This window comes from Falco naumanni, chromosome 2 (genome assembly GCF_017639655.2).
Source record: "Falco naumanni isolate bFalNau1 chromosome 2, bFalNau1.pat, whole genome shotgun sequence".
NCBI lineage: Eukaryota > Metazoa > Chordata > Aves > Falconiformes > Falconidae > Falco > Falco naumanni.
Window position 1 is genome coordinate 19,228,770 of NC_054055.1, and position 22,297 is coordinate 19,251,066.

At 38.1% G+C, this 22,297-nt stretch overlaps 1 protein-coding gene across 1 annotated transcript in view; it reads left to right on the forward strand.

Annotated features, from left to right (window-relative positions):
- The window catches only part of XPO4 (exportin 4), a 76,666-nt gene extending 56,722 nt beyond the window's left edge, over window positions 1-19,944 (forward strand). Inside the window, exons 10-23 of the mRNA XM_040583529.1 lie at window positions 460-636; window positions 2,029-2,171; window positions 2,275-2,420; window positions 3,716-3,893; window positions 5,542-5,701; window positions 7,356-7,525; window positions 8,470-8,644; window positions 9,737-10,030; window positions 10,830-11,010; window positions 12,541-12,659; window positions 13,566-13,696; window positions 14,463-14,580; window positions 15,813-15,905; window positions 19,274-19,944. Coding sequence (XP_040439463.1) covers window positions 460-636; window positions 2,029-2,171; window positions 2,275-2,420; window positions 3,716-3,893; window positions 5,542-5,701; window positions 7,356-7,525; window positions 8,470-8,644; window positions 9,737-10,030; window positions 10,830-11,010; window positions 12,541-12,659; window positions 13,566-13,696; window positions 14,463-14,580; window positions 15,813-15,905; window positions 19,274-19,471 — 2,283 coding nt within the window. The 3' untranslated portion in view covers window positions 19,472-19,944. The remainder of the gene's footprint in view (window positions 1-459; window positions 637-2,028; window positions 2,172-2,274; window positions 2,421-3,715; window positions 3,894-5,541; window positions 5,702-7,355; window positions 7,526-8,469; window positions 8,645-9,736; window positions 10,031-10,829; window positions 11,011-12,540; window positions 12,660-13,565; window positions 13,697-14,462; window positions 14,581-15,812; window positions 15,906-19,273) is intronic.
- The last annotated feature ends 2,353 nt before the right edge of the window (window positions 19,945-22,297 follow it).

The following is a 22,297-nucleotide window of genomic DNA, read 5'->3' on the forward strand; positions in this document are numbered from 1 at the left end:
TTTCAGAAATAGCAGAATACGTATAAATCTACATGCACATGTTCTGTATTTGTATATTTAATTAGAAAGAAACAGCTCAGTTCTTCATTGTTACTAGTAAGAGCTGAGATGCTTGGCATCCTTGTGGTAAAAGCTCAGTAGCTCCTGTGTTTAGGTAATTATGTATTAAAGGCTTAATTTAAGACTGTATGTGTTTTGAACATCAGATGAAGAGAAATGGCTAACACTTTGACAGTCTTTTTTAAAGCCTAGCAAGCATGAAAGCTGCACTGGCCTTTTCAGTGCATTGCTTCAGTTCGTTCTGATCCTTTCTTGGCTATCCTTAGATGGGGTTTGTGACTGTTTTTTTAATTGTTTCAACATTAGAAGAACATTTGTTAAATAATAATGAATATAAGTGTGTTCCTCTGGCTTAGTTTAGGAATAAGATTTTTGTTGCATTTCTTTCGTTTCTTACAGCTTGACAAAGATGACATGGTATATATGGAAGCATACGATAAGCTGCTGGAATCTTGGCTTACTTTGGTACAAGATGAAAAACATTTCCATAAAGGTTTCTTTACCCAACATGCTGTGCAGGTCTTTAATTCCTACATTCAGTGCCATCTAGCTGCTCCTGATGGTACAAGGAATTTGGTAAGCCCTCATTCTAGTAGTTCTTGATGATGATATATAGTAACTAGCCTATGTCTTTTGGTGTGTACTGTATTATGTAGCTCAAAGGAGCTAGTATGGGATGACTATCTGTTACTTCAGAAATTTAAAAATTGCTGAATTTGTTATTCAGTGGTCATTTTCCAATCTGGTTCTCTCATTCTGAAGAGGAAACAAAGAAATACAAAGTTGAAAGTCACTTTAAAAAAAAAGGGGGGGGTGCGGAGAGAAAAAGTAAACTTGTTACTCAAATCACATGCATTTTACTGTTCTCCCACAGATGCTATGGCTAAATTGTGAGCATCCTTCTCTGGACTAGGGTCTTAGTTAAAATTCCCAGTGAAATTGGAAGCCTTTTGTATGATTGTTACCTTCCATACATTATTTTCAAAGTATACTTTTAAAGTATAATTGGCGTGCACATATATCTGAAAAAAATTTGAATGACTGTGCTCAGACTAGGAGAAACTTGCAATGTTATCTGGTTCCTTTGGATAAAATCAATTCCCAATTGAATTTTTGAGGTGATTGTTCTGGAGAAAACCTAAAAGCACCTCAGGTATCTTTTGACCCATGGAGAAGGCAAGCAGATTAGTCTCTTTGCCAGGAATCTGGATCTTATTAAATAGATTCTTGCACAGAGTTGGATGTAGATGTTGGATGAATTAATTATTGCATAGATTCAATTCAATAACTGTATAAAAACCCCTCTGTTTAATTTGATGCTGTGCGAAGATCTCAGAGATACCTCATTCTGAAAAGCACCGTATAAAACTTAATTCTGCTATCTCAGTATGTAACAGATGCCGAAACAGAGAAGTATTTCACAAGAGAACTCTGAATTCATATCAGGCAGTCTTGACATAACTTGTGTACACAGGTTAATTCATGTCATTCTGTGAGATAAGTGATTTATCCCATGAGTAACCTTTTAAAAGCCACAGCTGGCATTTTAGAATGCTTCTTGTTCAATATCAAAGCAGTAACAGGAACTTTCAGTCTGCTTTGAGAGCAGAGGCTCACCCTTCAGTAAACAGCTGCAACTTTGAAGTTGTCAAAAGAGAATGATTTGCTGCATTACATAAAGAAAAGATGGGTTAAAAGCACTTTGAATAAGGAGTTGGGTGTGGATTCAGTTTTTCAGAGTCTTTATAGAAACAAAGCATGTTTTGTGAAATGGTGATTTTGAAACAATGTGAACCCATGTTTACTCCTATGTTTAACTATTCTGTGTCTAATTTAGTATGAGTCTGTTGTTCATCCATGCAGAACACCTTGAAAGAAAAAGCTAACATAATGTTGAAGATTGTGATGATAATATTTAACAAGTGTAACACTAATTGGTTTCTTCTAATTTTGTTGAAATAACCAAAGACTGCCAATGGTGTGGCCTCTCGGGAAGAAGAAGAAATAAGTGAACTGCAGGAAGATGACAGAGACCAGTTCTGTGACCAGTTGGCCAGTGTAGGCATGCTGGGGAGAATTGCTGCAGAACACTGTATACCTCTTCTTACAAGGTACAAGAAGTCGTCATGGAATGCAAATTGATAAAGCCATCCCATATGAAAAGCCTGACTTTGCCAAAACCAGTGAAGTTATTTTATTGTTATTTGTCCACAGCTTATTAGAAGACCGAGTGACAAGGCTTCATGGCCAGTTGCAGAGACATCAGCAGCAGTTACTTGCCTCGCCAGCATCAGGCTCAATTGACAATAAAGTGCTTGATGACCTGTATGAGGATATTCATTGGCTTATTTTAGTCACAGGTTAGTGAACAGCTTTGAATAGTACTTATTCTGGTACTCTTACTGCAGCTGGAACACCTCAGGAAAAAAAAAAATCCCAGTATATCAACTACACATTTTATCCCTTACGATGCTTTCATTTTACATACACTGCTTGCAAACTCTTTGTTTTACTTTCTTCTTCCTTGAGCAACATGAATGTTATCTTTGAAAGATGGATGAAATCTTTACATGAGGCAATGTCCTCTGGAAATTCCACAACTGATTTTGTTACAGATTTTTTTTGACATCTGTTATCAGTCAACCTATCAACCTATTCAAGAAATTAAGTCTGTTCAAGATACCAGTTGTATTGTCTGGGGGCACATGACTTTATAAGGGAATCAGCGTGAGATCAGGATAACAATATTACTCAGTGGTGGCAAAGAATCAAGTAAGTTCCAGAACCACTCAGTGCTGATGATCCATGTCCTGGCGTTTTATTATGTTTCAGGGAACTGGAGTCTGGAACCTTTTTGGGTTTGATTTTTCAATGGATCTTACATCTGTTTGCAAAACATAACAACAACTAAGGCAGTGTCTGTACTTTGTTAGGAGAAACCTATATGAAATATTTTGTGGGATCTTTCTGAACATCTGATGTTTTAGTTGCTTTCAGATGTTGACATGAATGTGTTTATAATGTTGTTTCACTGTGGGATAAAGTTCATATTTGTAGCTCACAGATGGTTATGACGTCAGACATTGAAAACTACAACTAAAGCTGTAATTGATATTAATTATCTGGACACCAGAGTATTGTATAAAACTCCATGCTTCACCTGATCTGCAGCTGCTGTGCAAGGAAAGCTTTATTATAGCATGTCTTTGGTGTGCCTCTGACAGATCTGAAATGTTAGCAGAACAGAAGGGCCAAATGAGATACTGGTGGGGAGGCTGTAAAATCAAGGCTTCTTTTATCACATAGCAGAAAAAGAAAAAAGTGACAACAGAAATGTTGTTTGGGGTAGGTTTTGTTGTTCCACCCACTTCGCCCCAGTTGAATGACTGTAGTACTTTTACATGAAGCAAAGGTTATCTTTTTTTTTTGTTTTTAAATTTGATAGTTTCTTGTCACTTTATGTTCTTCTCTACTGAATGCCTTTAAGGATTCTAAAGTTAACTTAAACATATTTAAACAGCATTAGTCAGGATTTGTGCAAACATTTGATTCTGGTATGATGTCTGCAGTTAAACCAGTGGGTTCTCTATAATCAGAAAGCCCTAAGTTAACCTGGGGTAGAATGTTGTGATCACTTTTTCTTTTTTAATGTAAGGCTACCTCTTGGCTAATGATACTCAGGGAGAGACTCCGCTAATACCTCCAGAAGTAATGGAATATTCCATTAAACATTCAGCTGAGGTTGACATCAATACCACACTTCAGATTCTGGGATCTCCAGGAGAAAAGGCCTCTTCCATCCCAGGGTACAATAGAACTGATTCTGTAATTAGGTAAGGATGCATGTTGTGCTATTAAGTATATTAAATGCTTTTTCAGAGGAAAAAAGTGAAACTGAGTAGACTTCTGTGAAATTGAAAAGTAAAAAAGCAACATGTGAACTCTGAACATTGGAAATGTCTCCTTAACTAGTATTAAAGTAAGAGCAAATAACTTATAAGAATGATTTTATAACTAGCATATTAAGGCAGTGCTGTATAAAGAAATTAAGAAAAGACAGAAAAGATGAAGTGTGAGTTTTTTGGTTTTGGTTTGTTGGTTTGGTTTTGGGTTTTTTGGGTTTTTTTAGGGTAAAGAAAGGCAGGGTAAATACAGATGATATTTCAAGTCAAGGTGATCCAGGGGAGTCCTGAAAGTAAGGCATCAAAACAGATAAAACTTGAGTCAGGGTGGGAAGGCTGAAATGCCTAGGTTGACCTAATAGTCTTAACAGAGCACATGAGCCAAAGTCTTGGAAACAAACAGGAATGTTTTTCTATCTCTACTGAAAACCCATCTTTGATCTGTTACAGAAAAGCCTTAAAATGTCTTAAATTACTAGAAAGTTGGTAGATCAAAAAATCACGTGCTCTGTAAAGTGTTTGCTTAAGCTTGACAGTAGCAGCAAAATTGGTCATCAGTGCAGGAAGAATTGTCATTTACGTGTACATATCTCTGTTAGCCTATAAAAGGAGCAGGAGAAGGGTTTTCCATTCTCTTTTTGCAAGAAGGCTGATGCCCATGAAGGACTCCTCAGTTTGAATCTTTTGATTGCATTTAACTTTTAATTGACATGGAAGATTCTTCACCCAAGATTAGTTGTTGTGTACTTCATGTTTTCTTTTCCTGGAAAAGGCTAGAAAAAATGGGTCTTCATTAGCAGTGATGTACGAAATATTTAGAAGTACTGATCACTGATACTATTGGTAGCTTCAAGAAGTGGCTGCCAAACAAGATTTCTTGACGCAGTGTCTCGGTGGTGATGGGAACAAAATCAGATCTAAATAAGGAGAGATTTGAGGCTCTTTGGCAATAGCTCTGAAAGATCTTCAAGAAACAGACCACTGGCAACTCCTAAATTCCTTGTGGGCTATCACAGTCTGACCAAATGCCTGTACTACAAAAGCTAATATTTAATGTAGTTATGGACAGATTGTATTAATGCAGTCACCTGGTGATCTGCTATTTCAGACTGTTTCTCTGCAGTATTGAAAAAGAGAGAAATAACAGGTCATTTCTGTATTTGTTCTTCAGTGTGTATCACACTGTGAAAGCTGCACAATTAGGACGCACTTGGTCACTAAGCTTAATGGTACAGGGAAGGGAGAATCAGGTTTTCAAAAAGCTTTTCAAGCGTTCCAAATAATAGTCCATTTGTCTTCATTCCCTTGATGCTTGTGAGGATTCTTTGTTGCAGTGATTTTGATGTCAAAGATAATCACTTTATCTTTTAATGCGTATGCTGACTTTATGGAGGATATTTGCCAGTCTATCCTGTCTCTCCCTCCTTGCATTTAAAGAAATAATAGATTCATTGCAGTTGAACTACTTTGTGTTATCCTGCTTCTTCTGTCATATTTCAAGAAAAATGAAAGTGTGTGGTAGTCACATTGTTTCTCCAAAACCCACTCTCAGCATCCTCGTTGTATTTTAAATCTGCAGGTTGTTATCTGCTATTTTAAGAGTGTCAGAAGTAGAATCTAGAGCAATAAGGGCAAATCTCACGCACCTCCTGAGCCCTCAGATGGGCAAAGATATTGTATGGTTCCTCAAGCGGTGGGCGAAGACTTACCTCCTGGTAGATGAAAAGCTGTATGATCAGGTAAGGATATAACTTTTGTGAATTAGTTGGTGAGTATTAGCAATATTATCCTGTGAATGCAGATGTCAGCGTAGCTATTTTAAGGGGCAATGATAAAGCATTTTTCATGTTAAATGGGTTGTAGTTTATTTTGGAATTTGTTTGGAAGTTGATGTTTTCTTCAGTTTTTTAATTAGACATATATGTTGTTAGGGGACCCTTCTTGCACATTTCAGTGCAAACATAATTTTTTGATAGCCACTGCTGTAGCAGAATAGCATAGCACACTCTCAGGCTGCATAGTGGGTGAAACTCATGGACCACAGCAAATTTATAAGCTACTTCTCACTATCCATCAGATCTTAGTCCATCTCAAATACAGTGGTTGCCCTTGATGGATGGTTTAGTGAGTAACCTGGTCACGATCCTGAATTAGATGTTTAACACCATCACAAGGTAGTAGGCATTAGCTAATGTCATACTACTTTCTCTCCTCTCCCCATTCTCGTATGTTCTCATTGTATATATCATGATTTCAATGGTGCATTCTTTGCAAAGGGCAACTTCTTACCATGTTTGGGCAGCACTAATCATGATTAGACCTTGATCCTGATTTTGCTTATTGGACTAACTATAATCCAGCTAGCTGACAGAGGCCGTTCATCCTGAGGAGGTCCTGTTGACTAACTTTCAAGAAGGAAGCCTCCTCCTCCCCACCTTCATTTCCACTATTGAAGCAACTAAGAATACTAACGCTTCAGGAGGGCCCTCCTTAACAAAAATAGGTATACCATAGGTTTGTAAATATTTAGAATCATATTATTCACCTTGTACTTACAGCAGAGCTAAGAATTTGTAAAGATACCAGTTGGGGAAGAATTGGAGAACATGTAAGATGGAGATCCACATGAGAAACAACATGAAGAAACAAAACAGAGTATCTAGGAAATGCACACGTTTAGTTTGTGTTGACATGTGAAAGTGATTGAAACCTCTATTTAAACTTTATGCTCAGTCATGTATATATTATGAGTTTTAAAGTTAGAAATGTTAGTGGTGTGCTGACAGGAATCCCCTGCACAATTATTACAAAACCCTTGGTTTTCAATCTTGAGAAATTTTTTTAAGGATAGAACAGAAAATTTCAAGGAAGTGTATTTTAATGCGCCAGGACCAGAATGTGACACCTTTCCTAAAAGATGTATAGACCAAAGGAGCAATCTGCAGAAAGCAGATGCGGAAAAATTGCGATGAAAGCTTTTACAAGATTCATCCTGGATCAATAGCTAGGTTTGTTTCTAATGATTTTCATCAGTGAATTTTGAGGCATTCCATTGTAAATTAATGGAAATACTTTTGAGAGATGAATTTGGGATCTTTCGCTTAATTTTTAAAGCTTTTGAATTTTCACTGGACTTGAAAGCTAAGCATACTTAAACCTGATTTTGTAATGAGGTTGAAATTTTTCTTTGTTTTAAGTGTTATGCTTAAAAAAGCAAGATAAATTTGGCAAAGATTTTTGTTACAGGTATTCTTTGCCTTTGTCTATGTAACTTTTGTGTATTTTAAGTAGGGAAGAAGTGACAGCCTGAAAAGAATTTGCTGACAATGATTACCATACACTTTGGGGTTCTGGCTTCTGTAAAACTCACTCATTTTAATGCTTTTCTTATAGATAAGTCTGCCATTTAGTACAGCATTTGGTGCTGATACAGAGGGTTCCCAGTGGATTGTGGGTTACCTTTTAGAAAAAGTGATCAGTAACCTGGCAGTGTGGAGTTCAGAGCAGGACCTTGCAAATGATACTGTACAACTGCTAGTAACATTAGTGGAAAGGAGAGAGCGGTAAGTTGCTATACCTCTGGAAGTCAAAAAATTTCTTTTGCTTCCTTTAAATTTTTTTGGCCAAAGTAATCCAGATATAGGGCACTTCATAATTATGTCTCTCTAAGTCAAGTTACTTTAACATAATATAAATGAAAAAAAAAAATAAAGTTGTCTGACAAAGTGAGGAGTGAGACCTGTATTTGAGAAAACATAACCTATTTAGAAGTGCACTCTCCTTCCCTTACCTTTATGCCTCACTCTTAAACAGTGAGAAATGATAACTCTCCTGGTCTCCACTCTTCTTGCAAGGATTTTTGCATTGTTTATTTTTGTTGAACAAGTTCTTCTGGATTGAGTTCAGATACTGGCTAAGGCAGTATAAAGCGTGTTTTGTAAACATATTAAAAATTCTTTAAAAAAAATCTAGGATTTGGCTGATTCAGACAATTCAGAGTTTTCTTTGGTATTACAAACCATGAAGCAGGAAATTCTTGAATGTTTTACTTTTGTGAATTGACATGCAATTATAAATGCAATCATGCATTCAGTCGTCTGAAAGACTGTTCTGAAGTTTGAGGCTTGAAACACTTGAGGAATTTTCTTTTTTAAAAAAATTAAAACCCACAGGAGCTAGTTTTGGAATAAACTGCTTATTTTATCATGACGTAATGAGACTAAGCTTTTAATCCGTGCAGTATGTCCATTAACCCTGTGTGTGTATGTGTGTAAAACTAAAGCACTTCCCTGCTTTTCTCCCGTATGAATTGAGCTACTGTCAGAGTATATACTTTAGAAATTTTAGAGGTGAGACATTAATGATATGAAAGTCAAAAGGCAATTTAGCCTTAGAATAAAGGAATTAAAAAAGATAATCTTCTGACAGCTGCTAGCAGCCTGATGTGCTCTGCTCATACAATTTTGTGAAGCCTTTTCTTTAATTAAACTGTGTTTCCCTCTTTTAGGGCAAACTTAGTTATTCAGTGTGAAAACTGGTGGAATTTAGCAAAACAATTTGCAAGGCGAAGCCCTCCTCTTCACTATTTGTCCAGTTCTGTGCAAAGAACACTAATGAAAGCTTTAGTTCTAGGAGGTTTTGCTCATATGGATACAGAAACAAAGCAACAATACTGGACAGAGGTAAGTTATTGTAATGCTTCTGTTACCTCTGTTTTAGCACATACTACAAACAAGTTAGTGTAGGGAATTTCATGGTAACACATAGTCAACTTGTATAGAATCTTCTGAGCACCTAGTATTGATAATTTTTAAAAATCATTCTCTTCGAAGGTCAATAATTGTATGGCACCCATGAGCTGCCAAAAAATGTATCTAAAACATAACCTAAACAGAAACAACTAGTAATTACCTAGAGGATTTGTGAAGCAGCCAGTATAGCTGTACACTTAACAGAAGCTGTTATAAAAGGTTAAAAATTTCCCATGGAACTGTGTAATTTCTTCCTTTTTTTTTAATTTGGTGGTGTTATGAATTATTCAGTTATTCACTTAATGATGTTGGCAGTAAGTAAAAAGCTAATGTGGAACACAGTGAAGAGCCTTGGCCAGCTTTTTGTGCCCTGACTCCATTAAAGCTCAGAGTTTTAATATCAGAAAGGTTGGTGCTAGAAAGTAGCTAAAATGTGATCAGAAGGCACCATGTGAGTTTGTAGAGTGTTGGCCTTCTGAGAGAAGCTTGCTTTTATTAGCAAAGCTGTGAAATTAGTGAATGAAGGGAAGACTATAGTGCACTGGAAGTAATTTGGGAAAACATGTAACTATTATGGAAGTTTCTAAACTGGTTCCAAACACAGCTGATTACAAAAGAGATTGTGCTATTGAGAATCATAATATGACAAAGATAGTTGTGCACAGGATCATTGATAAACTAACAATTTTTCCCCCTACTACTGAATATGGAAGAGTATTAAATACTGTGAGCCACAGAAAGTCACTGTAATTTGTTCAGACACTGCAAAATAACATATTTATGGAGGTGCTCATGTTGAAACCAGCCTGCAGGTGATGATGGATAATGAGAATCACTAATCACTACCACTTCATCTTATGGTAATATGACAAATAATAATATAAATGAGCTGTTGAAACTGGAAGTGATAGATTCTTGTACTGCCATGCCAAAAGCAATACCTGAACTTGCTAAATTACTTAAATTTCACATCTCGTATAATAGTGTGCTTGTCTTAATGTAACTTTTCTGAAAAATTTCAAGGTTCTTCAGCCACTTCAACAGCGATTCTTGAATGTGATAAACCAAGAAAACTTTCAGCAGATCTGTCAGGAGGAGGAAGTGAAACAGGAAATCACTGCTACGTTAGAAGCACTCTGTGGCATTGCTGAGGCTACCCAGATTGATAACGTAGCAATTCTCTTCAATTTCCTAATGGACTTCCTTAATAATTGCATTGGATTAATGGAAGTATACAAAAACACACCAGAGACTGTTAATCTCATAATAGAAGTCTTTGTTGAAGTTGCACATAAACAGATTTGCTATCTTGGAGAGGTAAATACAACCAGGAGGGGAAGAGAGAGAGAGTGTGTGTGTGTTTGCATGTGCATATATGTGTATACAGTGCTATCACTTTAAACAAAGTGTAGTGATTTTTAGATTCTATAGAGAAAGAAATGCTATATGGTCACATCTGTCAGAGGAATTTCTTTGTTTAAAAACATACACTTGCAAACATTTATTTTTTAAATCTTTTTTATACTGTTCTTACACCAATAAATGTAACCAGAGTTTATCACTAGTCTAACTCTATGCATGGGTGGCAAAAGAGTGCAGACCATGTTGAGCAGTTTTTTTAACCATATCAGACTTCTCGGAAGGCTAGTTTAGGAGAATTGCAGCACTGTTTTATGTGACAAATAGAGAGACTCCCTTGGTCCTAAACAAGGCATTAATAGATACCAAGAAGTTAATGGGTAAAATGAGTCAGTGCAGTACGTTGATATCTTTGTGCTGTTGGCTCATTTTGCTTTTGCATCTAGACGAGTGCCTGCCTGTTCCAAGCTGGGTGTGCTCAAACAGCGTGCTGTGGCTCCAACCTTCAATAGCTGAAGTGAGTCCCCAAGGGCTTTTGTTGGTAATCTGGTTTGTGAGCACATCAATATATAGCTGTAAGTGTTCTTATTGTTCAAGGTGACAGTTTCCCTGATTTTGTCTGCAGTTGTTACAAAAAGTGGTCGTATAACTGAAATCAAAATCTGGAGGTATCATCAACCAAGTAATGCCGTCTTAAGACAAAGTGTGTCACTTCTAGTGTATGGAAGTTTTCTTACTATCTAACGTTGTTTTATAGGCCAAAGCCATGAACTTGTATGAGGCCTGCCTAACTCTGCTCCAGGTGTATTCCAAGAATAATCTAGGTCGACAACGGATTGATGTTACAGCAGAGGAAGACCAGTACCAGGATCTTCTTCTTATTATGGAACTTCTCACTAATCTTCTATCAAAAGAATTCATAGATTTCAGTGATACAGGTATGAAGGAATTGGTTATGGCTGAGCCATAACTTGCTCTACACTGTAAAAATCATTGTTGGGGCATGCTTGATCCAGATAAAGTGAAAACTGGAGTTCAGGCTTGATTAGATCAAGATATGGAAATTACTATTTAATGTGCCAGTAGCAAAGAAAGAACTTTTCACAGTGTTCTAGCATCTGAAACTACTATTGCTGGCATAAAATAAATAGGGCATTTAGGAAACAGCTTGCAATCTGAATGTTGCAAGTCTGAACATGTAGTAGCAGCAGTTTTGTAATAGAAAACCCATAGAGAAGTCAGAATAGTAAATTTCCACAAGAGGGCAGGGGCAGGTGGATTGCCATGTTACAAAAAAGTTGGGTCTTTTACCAACACTGAGCTCATGAAAATTCCATCATATTTGAGGTTCTCTGTATTTTTCATTCACAGAACGTTGTTACGTGAATACATGCAAAGTTAAGTGTTCTTTTTTGTATCCTAACTGGTTACTTTCTTCTGTATATTTGCCACTTAGAGTTGCGGTCATCCTGAATATGATCTGCAAGTTCTAGCTTAGCTTGCTGCATTGCTTTTGAATAAGCTTGAAACACGTTTGCATGATTCAAATCTTACCACGTCCTATACAGTTTGCAGAGAAAACACGCTCAGTAACGAACTGGATCTGCCTAGGCTGTTTTGATGTTGCTCATTGTTTTTCTGAGGTACAGCTTGAAAGAGAGAACCTTGTACTCCAAAATTCAGTGCATCAGTCTAGTTTGTCAAGCATGCACAACACAAATACAGGACCAGATTTAGACTTTGTCCATTGAATGGACAACTCAGTGCCCTGTAAACTATTCCCTTTGAGGTCAGAGATTGGATGTTAGTTGCATGGAGAACACTGTAAAGTACATGCTGTGAAACTAAGCAGTGTGAATACTACCTAAATGTAACGCCTGGAGATCCAATGTATCTAAAGTTGTCTGCATATTGTTGCTGACTCAGTGCAGGAATTATAAAGGCAAGGTCACTGCTAGTTAATGGAAAACGCCTTACCTGTAATGGAAGAAAACTTGGCAATGTCTAAACTACAGAATTTTATGCATTAACCCATTTTTTTTCTCATTGTGCTTGTAAAATACATATAAATGTGTAAATACATAACATGTATATATAAAAAGTATAAAAATGCAGTAATGTTTTGCTCACGATCTGTTCATGTGTGCAGGCATGAAGCAGCTATCACTAGAAACAAATGCAATGTTCTGTAACAGAAGAGAGCCCTCAGTATCTGAAGCGTTCTGTTTTAGCATGCCATCTGGTACACGTGATCATGAAATGCTTAGTCCTAATGAATATATATAGAGTGAGTGGTGTGGCAGCCTCCACTCACAAAGATTCTATTTTAATACAGTGCTTCATATTTTTGTTTGGGGAGAGGGGAATAGTCCTATTTTCAAAAATTTCTTTATTATAAAGAAATGGGACTCTTCCTTCAGTATCTTTTATCCTCCTTTTACACAAAACCTTTTTTGTCTTTTCTACAGATGAAGTATTTAGAGGACATGAGCCTGGGCAAGCTACAAATAGATCTGTATCAGCAGCAGATGTTGTCTTATATGGGGTTAATCTAGTTCTGCCTCTAATGTCCCAGGATCTGCTGAAGGTAAGTATATTTTTACACGTAGCTGCTAGAATATGAAAACTTTATAGTAATGAGTTCCTAGAATTCATTCCTGTATGCATTCTACCTCTGTAAGCTGAGTTTTCTAGGCTTTTTAAAATGTAAATAACTGTTCTGTAGTTCTAGATACTGTATGAAAAGAAATATTGTAAGGTGAGAAGAAAAATCTTTTTTTCTTCTAAAAGTGGGTCTGTGCAAGTCAACAATTAGCCAAACCTGAAATATGGCTTGTGAATCCTTTTTTTTGATAGTCAGAAATGTGATGGGAAGGATAAACAGTGATATTAGTTTAAACAAAAAAAATATATTTTCATAGTACAGCTGGCTTTTGTATCGTAGACATCAGCCGCTTCTCACTACAACAGTAAAATATGAAGCAATGGAATAGCAGTATTTCATTGGGTTGTATTGTGTTAATGTTTTACTTTGCATCAGGGCAACACCTCTGAAGTGTACCTCAGTTGTCCCCTCTTAACATGCTTTCTCATCTGGTAGCGTTTGCTGAGTGTGAGAGCTGTGCCCATTTTAGATGAAACTTAGTCAAAGGATGTGCCCTAGGAGCTCCTCTGTTGTGCTCCGAGTGCTCGTGAGACTTTTACCCCACAGGTCTAGACCTAGTCATGCCTGCAGCAAAGCTCCTTGGGTTTGTATAGAGCAGATACCATACTCTCACCATCAACTGTTGAGCTATAGCAATCTTTTTTTATTATACTACAGTGTTTGCTAATAAAGTTGTAGCCATCCTAATGACTCTGAAGTTGTGTGTTAAAATTGTCTTTTCTTCTCCAGTGGAAAGCATCAGTCCTGTCTCTCTGTACAGATGGAAATTATGTCGGAATAGAGTTATGTGATTGATTCTAAAATTACCATGTTTTTTTCTTTTGACAGTTTCCATCCCTGTGTAATCAATATTACAAATTGATCACTTTCATCTGTGAGATATTCCCTGAGAAAATTCCACAACTTCCAGAGGACCTCTTTAAGAGCCTAATGTACTCACTGGAGTTAGGGATGTCATCGTATCCTTTATAGAGCTTGGGAGTGTTTAAAAATCTGAGTTGCTTTTATAAAGACCTGTTAAAAATCTGATTATTTTTTAATTTGTATTTTTTTTCCTTTTCTGTCAGTATCTATAATTACATATTGGTAATCAACTCTTACTCTCCGCTCGCTGGTGATTGAGAGTTTCACAGTAGTGTCTATTGAGCTTCTAGTATTAGCTGAATTGCCTCTGACTTGTGGTGTCTGAATGCAGCCTTTAAGTGGTTTAGTATGTAAGTTTTTTCTGGCAGCCATTCCTGCCTCCTCCATTACTTCATTGAAGAGTGTGTAACTTCATAAGCCTTCAGCTGGTATCCCAAAGCCATTCCTGAATTAGTTTCTCAGCTGGTAATACAAAACATTGCTGCTGTTCTACTGGGCTGGCTCCAGAGCATTTCCTGTCAGGGTGCCAATGGGCTCTCCCTCTCATAATGGGAGTACCATTTTCACTAATCTGTGGCACGTGTCAGAAACAGATGAGCTTGACCATAAGGGACTCTTTCTGAAAATGTTATGTCAGAGAGGGTTATGTTACCTTAGGGTGTGTAGCTATTAAAAGAAGGCAACAAAGCTGGAATTCTTTTTTCCTCTCTTTTTTTTTTATTTATTTATTTATTAACAGCTTTATAGTAAAAAGAAATCTTAGAACATATAAGCATTTAAAATATTTTCTAGTGACACAACTGGTAAGTTTTAACAAAATTTAGTTGAAATCTGACTTTATTCTTTAACGGCCATTATCAGGATGAGTTCAGAGGTTTGCCAGCTCTGTCTGGAGGCTATAACACCATTAGCAGAACAGTGTGCAAAAGCACAAGAAACAGATTCAACCCTTTTTCTAGCAACAAGGCACTTTCTTAAGGTAAGGTAGCTGCGTTTCATGTTACTTTGGTTTTTTAACATAGAGGTAGTGTCAGGAGGCCAAACAGTGATCCTATCTGATGACCAGGTTAATCAGGACCACACATATAGTAAGAAACAACCTGTTACCTAAAAAAAATTGGCAGTTTAAGAAGAAAGAGAGCATGAAGGACTGGAGACACTGAACGAGAATACAAAGGAGGAGGAAATTACTTAACCACCAATTGACAAAAGACCTAAGCCTCTCAGAATGCAGTTAATATTTATCCAAGCTCTACACACAAGCTCTAGAATGGACCTAACTGACAATTTTGGCAGTCAAATTTACTGTGAAAACTGTGAAATAGAAAGTGTCCAGAGTTGTGTGAACTGGAGGCTGGGTAGTACTAAAACAAGAGGCAGAAGAAAGAGCATGGTTGGGAACTGGAAAGAAAATGTTGTCATTTATTTAATGTATCCAATTACTTACGCATTTTTATAATCCAGTGTCATATTTAGTACCTTCCTTTTAGGACCATCCACTCTATCTCATCAAATTTTGGAGTGACCTGGTAGCAACCAGGTTCCTGCTAACTGGGAACAAAATAATTGTGGAACTTACGTGTTTGTCTTCTGATTTTTGCAAAGATTTCAGTTCTCCTTAAGACTTCTTTTTTTTACCAAACTGATATACAGACTTCTGGGGATTTCTCATTAAAAGCATACATCAGCCTGGCTGAGAGAATGAGAAATGCCTTAATTTTATTTGTCTTTATATTTCCACTAAGTTAACATAGCTTTCTACCTTTTCTCTAAATTTCGACTTAAAACTATAGTACTGTTTTTACTAACCTGTTTGGCTTCCCATGAGCTGTAGGAGTCTCCAAAACTTGAGGAAAAAGTTCCCTGCTTTATTCTAGAAGACGAAAGGCTCTTTTATTATTTCTCTGGCATATCTGCAGCTTTTGGAGAAAAATAAAGAGATGGCATTTCTCTCTGAAGAACACACATAAATCAACAGCAGGTTTCAGTACTTTGAGATGTGAATTTGTGCTGTTAAACCATGACTCAATTTCTAAAAGAACTTGGCTTTCCAATTACTGTTATCTAAAGTAAAAAAACAATGAAACAACCTTGGATGTTTGTAATTAAGTGTTCATTATTAGAAGTGAAGATGAGGTTCAGCAGGAAACATTGGTAAAGTTAGAAAGCTAAGTTTATGCTTCCGTAACTACTTCCGTTTTGTGATTTCAGATGGTCTTTGATATGTTGGTACTCCAGAAGCACAATACAGAAATGACAACTGCAGCGGGTGAAGCGTTCTACACATTAGTGTGTTTGCATCAGGTATGGCTTTTAGACACTTATGCCCTGAAAACCAGTCATTTGTTAAAGGAGAGTGGTTAGTGACTGTGTGTCTGGGAAATCACAGAATCATTCAGGTTGGAAGGGACCGTCAGGAGGTCTGTAGTCCAGTTCCTTGCTCAAAGTGGGATCAACACTGAATTCAGATCAGGTTGCTCAGGACTTTTTTTTTTTTTTTTTTTTTTTTTCCTGGCTGTCTTGGAAACCTCCAAGATGGATATGCCAAAGCCTCTCTGAGCAGTCTATTGAATCTTTATTGTACTCATCATTCATGTGCTTTCAGCACCTGCCAGTCTTGGTGGCCCAGCACTGGACTCGTTGAAGTTCATCAATATCCTTCTTGTGTTAAGGAGTCCAAAATGGAACATAGTATTCCACATCTAATCTAACAAGTGTGGTGTAAAGACAAATAATAAATACAGGCCAGTATGCTGTTAGTGTTCACTGCTGACAAGGCACACTGTTGACTTGCTTAGCTTGCTGTCCATCGGGACCTTCAGGTCCTTTATTCGGCGGAGCTGCTCCCCAGCCTGTGAGTTCTTTGTCTATATAGTTGCAGGGGTTTAGTCTGTTTCAGCTGCAGGACTTTATATTTATCATTGTTGAATTTCATGAGATTCCTATCGGTTCATTCCTTCAGCCTACTAGGTGTCTGAATGTCAGTCCTGCCCTTGAATGCACTGGCTGCGCTCCCTAGCTTGGTTTCATCCACACTTGAGGAGAGGGCATTTCCTGTCCTCTTCAGGGTCACTGGCTAAAATATTTAACAGGACAAGGCCCAAATGAGAGCTGTCAGGGCCACTTGTAACCTGCGTCGTGGTGGAATATGAGCCATTAACCACAATCCTTTAGGAGCTGATGTTACAGGTGTGTTTTCACCCATGTAGAAGTCCACCCATCTAGACAATAAAATCCCAGCTTGGTTACAAGGATACTGTGCAAGACTGCTAAAGACCTGCTGACATCAAGCATCCATTGCTATCTGCTTATCCACAGATGTAGTCATCTAATCACAGAAGACAGGCTGGTAAAGCGTGATTTACCCTTGGTAAATCCACACTGGCTGTTCTCAGTCCCTTTTTCTTTCACGTGCCCAGAGATAGCTTCCAGGAGTTGTTTTTCTTAATCGTTCAGTGATGATAGCAGCATTGTAATGATATGAGCCAACCTTCTGAACCATTGGATGGATTCTGTCAGGCCTCATGAGCTTGTATGCATCAAGATTTCTCAAGAGATCTCCTTGGGTTGATCCTCTTTACTACTAGTAGTTCCTTTCCTCCTTAAACCCTGTCTCCAGTCATAAAGGTCTGGGAAAACCTGTCAGTGAAGACCAAGAAAGTATTGAGTATTATCTTTTGTCTGTTGTCACTCAGTCACCTGCTCCATTCAGCAGCAGCAGGACCCGCATTTACCCTGTTCCTTTTTTGCTCTTTTAATGTACTGGTAAAAGCTGCTCTTGCTGTCCGTGGCGTCCCTTACCAAATTCAGCTTTAGGTGACCATTGCATTTCTGTCATTGTTCTTGTCCAGACAGTTTCTGTTTTCCTCCTTTGTAGCTGTCCCTGCTTCTGTCTCGTGCACATTCTCCTTGCACTGGAGTTCAGATTTGAACTCCCTGCTTAGCTGGGTCAGTGTCCTGGTGTGTTTATATTGTTTTCCTCAATGTTTGACAGGCCATTCTTGTGCTTGGAAGAGGTTGTCCTTAAAGACCTGTCAGTTCTCCCACGTTCCTTTTGTCTTCAGAGCTCTCTCCCATGGGGCCTCACCTACCAGTCTCCTGAATAAGCTGAAATCTGCTCTCGTGATGTCCAGGGCCTGTACTCAGCTGTCCTCTTTCTTTGCTCTCCTAAGGATCCTGAACTCCACCATTTCACGATCACTGTAGACAAGGCTGCCATTAATTACCACATCCCTGACCAGCTCTTCCTAGCTGTGAGTAGCAGATGCAAAGTGACCCCTGGGTGGCCCATCTGCACTGGAGCAAATGCCAGGGAGGTAATCTCTTGCAAGTCTGATCTGGAAACTTCCTCAAGTTGCTTGAAGATGACTCTGTCCACCGCTCACCCTGTTCTAGTGATTTGTGACAAGCTCCCACCATGATTTCATCTTTACCACCTCTCCTCTGGTCAGGACCCATAAGCACTCAACTAGATTGTTACCCAGTCCATAGAAAAGCATCCTTAATTTGAGCTCCCCTTTCGCAGGAATGGCAATCTTCTATCCTCTCTTTCTCTAAAGAGCTTCTGTTGGTCCCATCAGAGCGCTTCAGTCATGCCACCTGTCCCACCACATTTCAGTACTGCAGTGATGTTGCAGCTCTGCATCTGCACAGGGAGCTCTAACCCTTCCCGTTTGTTTCCAAAGCTGAATGCATTTCTGCACAGACATTGAGGTTGGCCTCCTTTCAACCTGTTTCATCCTTCCTAGTGAGCACTCTTAAACTCATCACGCTTCCTTGTGTTCTTACTACTCTTGGTCTCTATCTCCTCGCTTACCTACGAGCTGTTACCACCATCCCCCAGCGTGCCCTGTAAAGCCCTTCCTGCCAGGCTGACAAACCTCTGCAAAGCTGTTGCCAAGCCACTTTGTCATGTGGATCCTCTTGTAAGCAGCCCTCATCCCTCAGAGGGACTTACGATCATGTAAGACAAAATGACGCTGTGACACTACCCACGGTGGCAACTTCACGTTGTGTCTACGCAAGCCCTTCACCGGTGGAACTGAGGGAACTGCCAGTCCGTGTCCTTCGATTCACCCTTGCTCCCAGAGCTCGGTAGTCACTCTGGGCTTGCTCCGGGTGCCCCTTGCAGTGTCCTTTAGTCATGTTTAACATGTTTCTTTGTCGTCTTTTCTGTCCAAGTCAGCATGAGAGCAAGTAGGAAGCTCGTAGGAAGGAATCTAAGCTCTTTGTCCCAGGGAAAAGAATCTAGAAAAGGGAAAACCTGTGGGAGGAGGTGGTAGGTATGGCACATGGGGCAGGCATGAAGAAAAGTGCAGTTTGCAGGAATAAGCCTATGCTAAGGAAGAGATAAAGGCCCTTTGAGTGGTGTGCCTTCACGTTTTCGTGTTACTCTGCACTGCAGAGCGCCGTACCCAGCCCTAAAGGCTTTTCTGGCCTTAGTGAAAACCCCGCTGTGATTGAAGGGCCTTGTCTGGTTTAGAGGTAGCTGAGAGTCCATGGGTCCATAGCTGCTTCTGGTACTCTAGTCAGTGAAAGTAGTGAGTAACAGGTAGAGAGGCACTGATAGTTTTCTGTCACAGCCTTGACTTTGGATTTTGTCCTGCTGAGAGAAGTTGTGTATATTATTTATTTTTTTAAAAAAGTTAATGAAATTCTTGTTTATTTAACAGGCTGAATATTCAGAGCTAGTTGAAACGTTGCTATCAACTCAACAAGATCCAGTAATTTACCAGCGGTTAGCAGATGCCTTCAACAAGCTTACTGCAAGCAGCACTCCTCCTACACTGGACCGTAAGCAGAAGATGGCCTTCTTAAAGAGTTTAGAAGAATTTATGGCAAATGTTGGTGGACTTCTCTGTGTAAAATAAACAACAAAACTCTATGCCTAATTTAGACCCTTTCTGCAAAATGCACTGAGAAATGCTGAATGCTGACTAAATCTTGTACCTGTCTCTGGGTTCTTTGCAGCCATCTCAGATTCTAGAGAGCCTGGAAGTTTGAACATAACACAGTGGAATAGGAGAGGTCAACTTTGAATCAGCTTCTGCTATTATGTGTTAGCTGCAATCTGTCATACTTGTGTGTGTGAGAGAATGAACAGAAAATTTGAATTTAAATTTTTTCCATATATGTGCAAACAGGTATGGGCACAATGAAAAATAAATGCAGTGCCTTTTCCCCCACGTTGGTTTGAAATATGGGTGGCCAGATAAACATACAGATTTGTTTTCTACCCAAAATCATGTTAGTGTGATGCAGATACATATAAAGCTCTAAACAGTTTAGCTGATTTTGAGCTTTATTTTTCCTCTCAAAACTTGAGTTTGTGTTTTAATAGGGAAGAAAAACCAAATGATATTTTAACTTGTCTTTAGTTCAGTTTTTCTACATCAACCTGACATTGCATATTTAATGCAATGCAGATTTTTTACATTACGTTCTGCTGCCTAAAGTTCAGAGAAAAAAGGTGTATATTTTTGTTCCCCTAAAATGAACTTTAGGAACTGTAGCCATTTCATTGCCTTAATTTAAAAGAGGAACAAAAAAAGCTCTTATAGTTTAGGTAAGAAATTTAAGGCAAGATTTGACTCTGAAGAGTTGGTTTAGGATGTTGGTATTAAGCTGCTTGTGTACCTGTTGCAGCCCTTATTGTTGATGTGTCAGTTTGGAATGAGTGTTTAATGCAAGGTTCACGTGTAGTTTTACTTTCAGTATCTGTTTTGATTCATACCCAGGTTGCACACAACTGCAATGTATTTCTACACTGAACTGTTTGCTTAAGCAATAACAACTCAAAAGGTGTAAATTATTGGCAAACTTTTTAAAGTTGGGGCATTAGCTAAAACAATTATGCTAGAACAGGGGCATCAAACCCTGTTACACAAGGGCCATAATCTGTTTGACTTGAGAAAGGTAATTGGGATGTGTAGTGCTGTGGGGCATTTTTGGGTTTCCTGAATCTAGTTCCACTTCTGCAGAGCCCTCCCAGCTGTTCTCGTTTTTGTTGTGTGTTTGGTTTTTTTTCTAATAGGAGTGCTTCAGTTATTACAACAGTAGAATATAGTGCCCAGAGTGTAGTGGACCAACAAGGGAGAGCAGCACATGAATACAAAAGCAAGGCCTGCTTTGGCTCCAGTCATGAGCCAGAGAAAACTGAAGCAAATACAAATGCTGTATGTCTAGTAAAATTGATTTTTTGTGGAAATACATGCAGGCAAAAGTGGGCCCTTTTGTTTAAGAAGTCTGCAAGATTATGCTGTTTAATATTTCCCATGTGTTTTTGAAATTTATATAAAATATATAAATATACACCTTTACATGGCTATGTGTAGCATCACGTTTGCAATTCTGTGCCATTCTTCAGCTATTCATCTCAAAATTAGTCATGATAGCCAGAATTCATAAAAGACAAATCTCTAATAATGTGCTATAAGTGATCTAAGGTTCTTTTCATTTTTTAGTTAAATCCATACCTGTCTCAAGCATGGATCCACAAGGCCAAAAATCCATCTCTTCATTATTGTCTCTCTTGTGTAAAAAGTAGGCTAGGGCAGATTTACACGTTAAAAAGTGACCATAAGACTTGTTAGATAACGTACCTTCCCAGCTAGTATTTTATTTCTAAGATAATTTGTGTAGTATTTTTGAACAGGGATATTGATCTCAATTTTTGTCTTGAAACTCTTACGCTTTTCTTTAAAAGATTTCTTGACTGTGCACTTGCACAAAAGACAACGATCCTAGTAGATCCTTCTGTTTTTAAACTTCTGATGGCTGATTTTTTTTAAATCTCTCTGGGTTTTGCTATGTTTTTGAAACTACTTCTGGAGTTTCTCTTGAGTTGGTACATTGTATAGGGCAGCAGTTCTGAAACCTCTTTTTTTTTTTTTTTTTTTTTTTTTTGCTTTTCAGATGAAGGGCATTAAAGCCTGGGAACATAAGCAGCAGTAGAAGCTGCTGGTTTGTCATGATGTATTTGATGTCAGATATCTAGACCAAAGGCTTCCAGGACTTCATAGCAAATGCCTTCAAATTTTTTTGGATCTGACTAAATAACATAGTCGTCACTTGTTTTATAACTAGCACTGTCACTATCTTTTTTTTTTTTTTAATCCTAAAGCTGGTTTACTATTTAAAAATATTTATTAACTTTAAAATTTTGAAATCCTTTGCCTATTGTGATTGATGAATGGGAGCACAAATGGAATTAGCATTCAGGACAAAGCAATGTGTATACCCATTACTTTTCTTACCAGGCCCATTGTGTTGTAACAAGCAGAGACACGCAGCATCTTTTGACTATCAAGACTTACTAAAGTATGAACGCTTATTTTCAGAGTAGTTTTGAAGGTTGCTTAAAACTTTCCTTTGCCCTTCATTTAAAATTTATATTATATGTTAAAGGGAAACTGTCCTAGTAATGTGGGGGTTTTTGTAATTTTCCTGCTTGATGTTATGCTAGACACCATTCTCTCTTTCTTGTTTCTTATTTTTTCTTTCATTCCTGTGTACTCAACAGGGATCTTCCCATGCCATTTTATGTTCTTTTAGAGCAAATGCTACAACATCTCTGTTTAGTGACATCCGTGAAACAGTTGCAAAAGATTCTGGGAATAAGTTTTATTAATTCATAATCCTGCTGGCTAAGTGGCTGCTTCTACCTAAACTATTTGGCTTTTATATCCCTTAAAAAA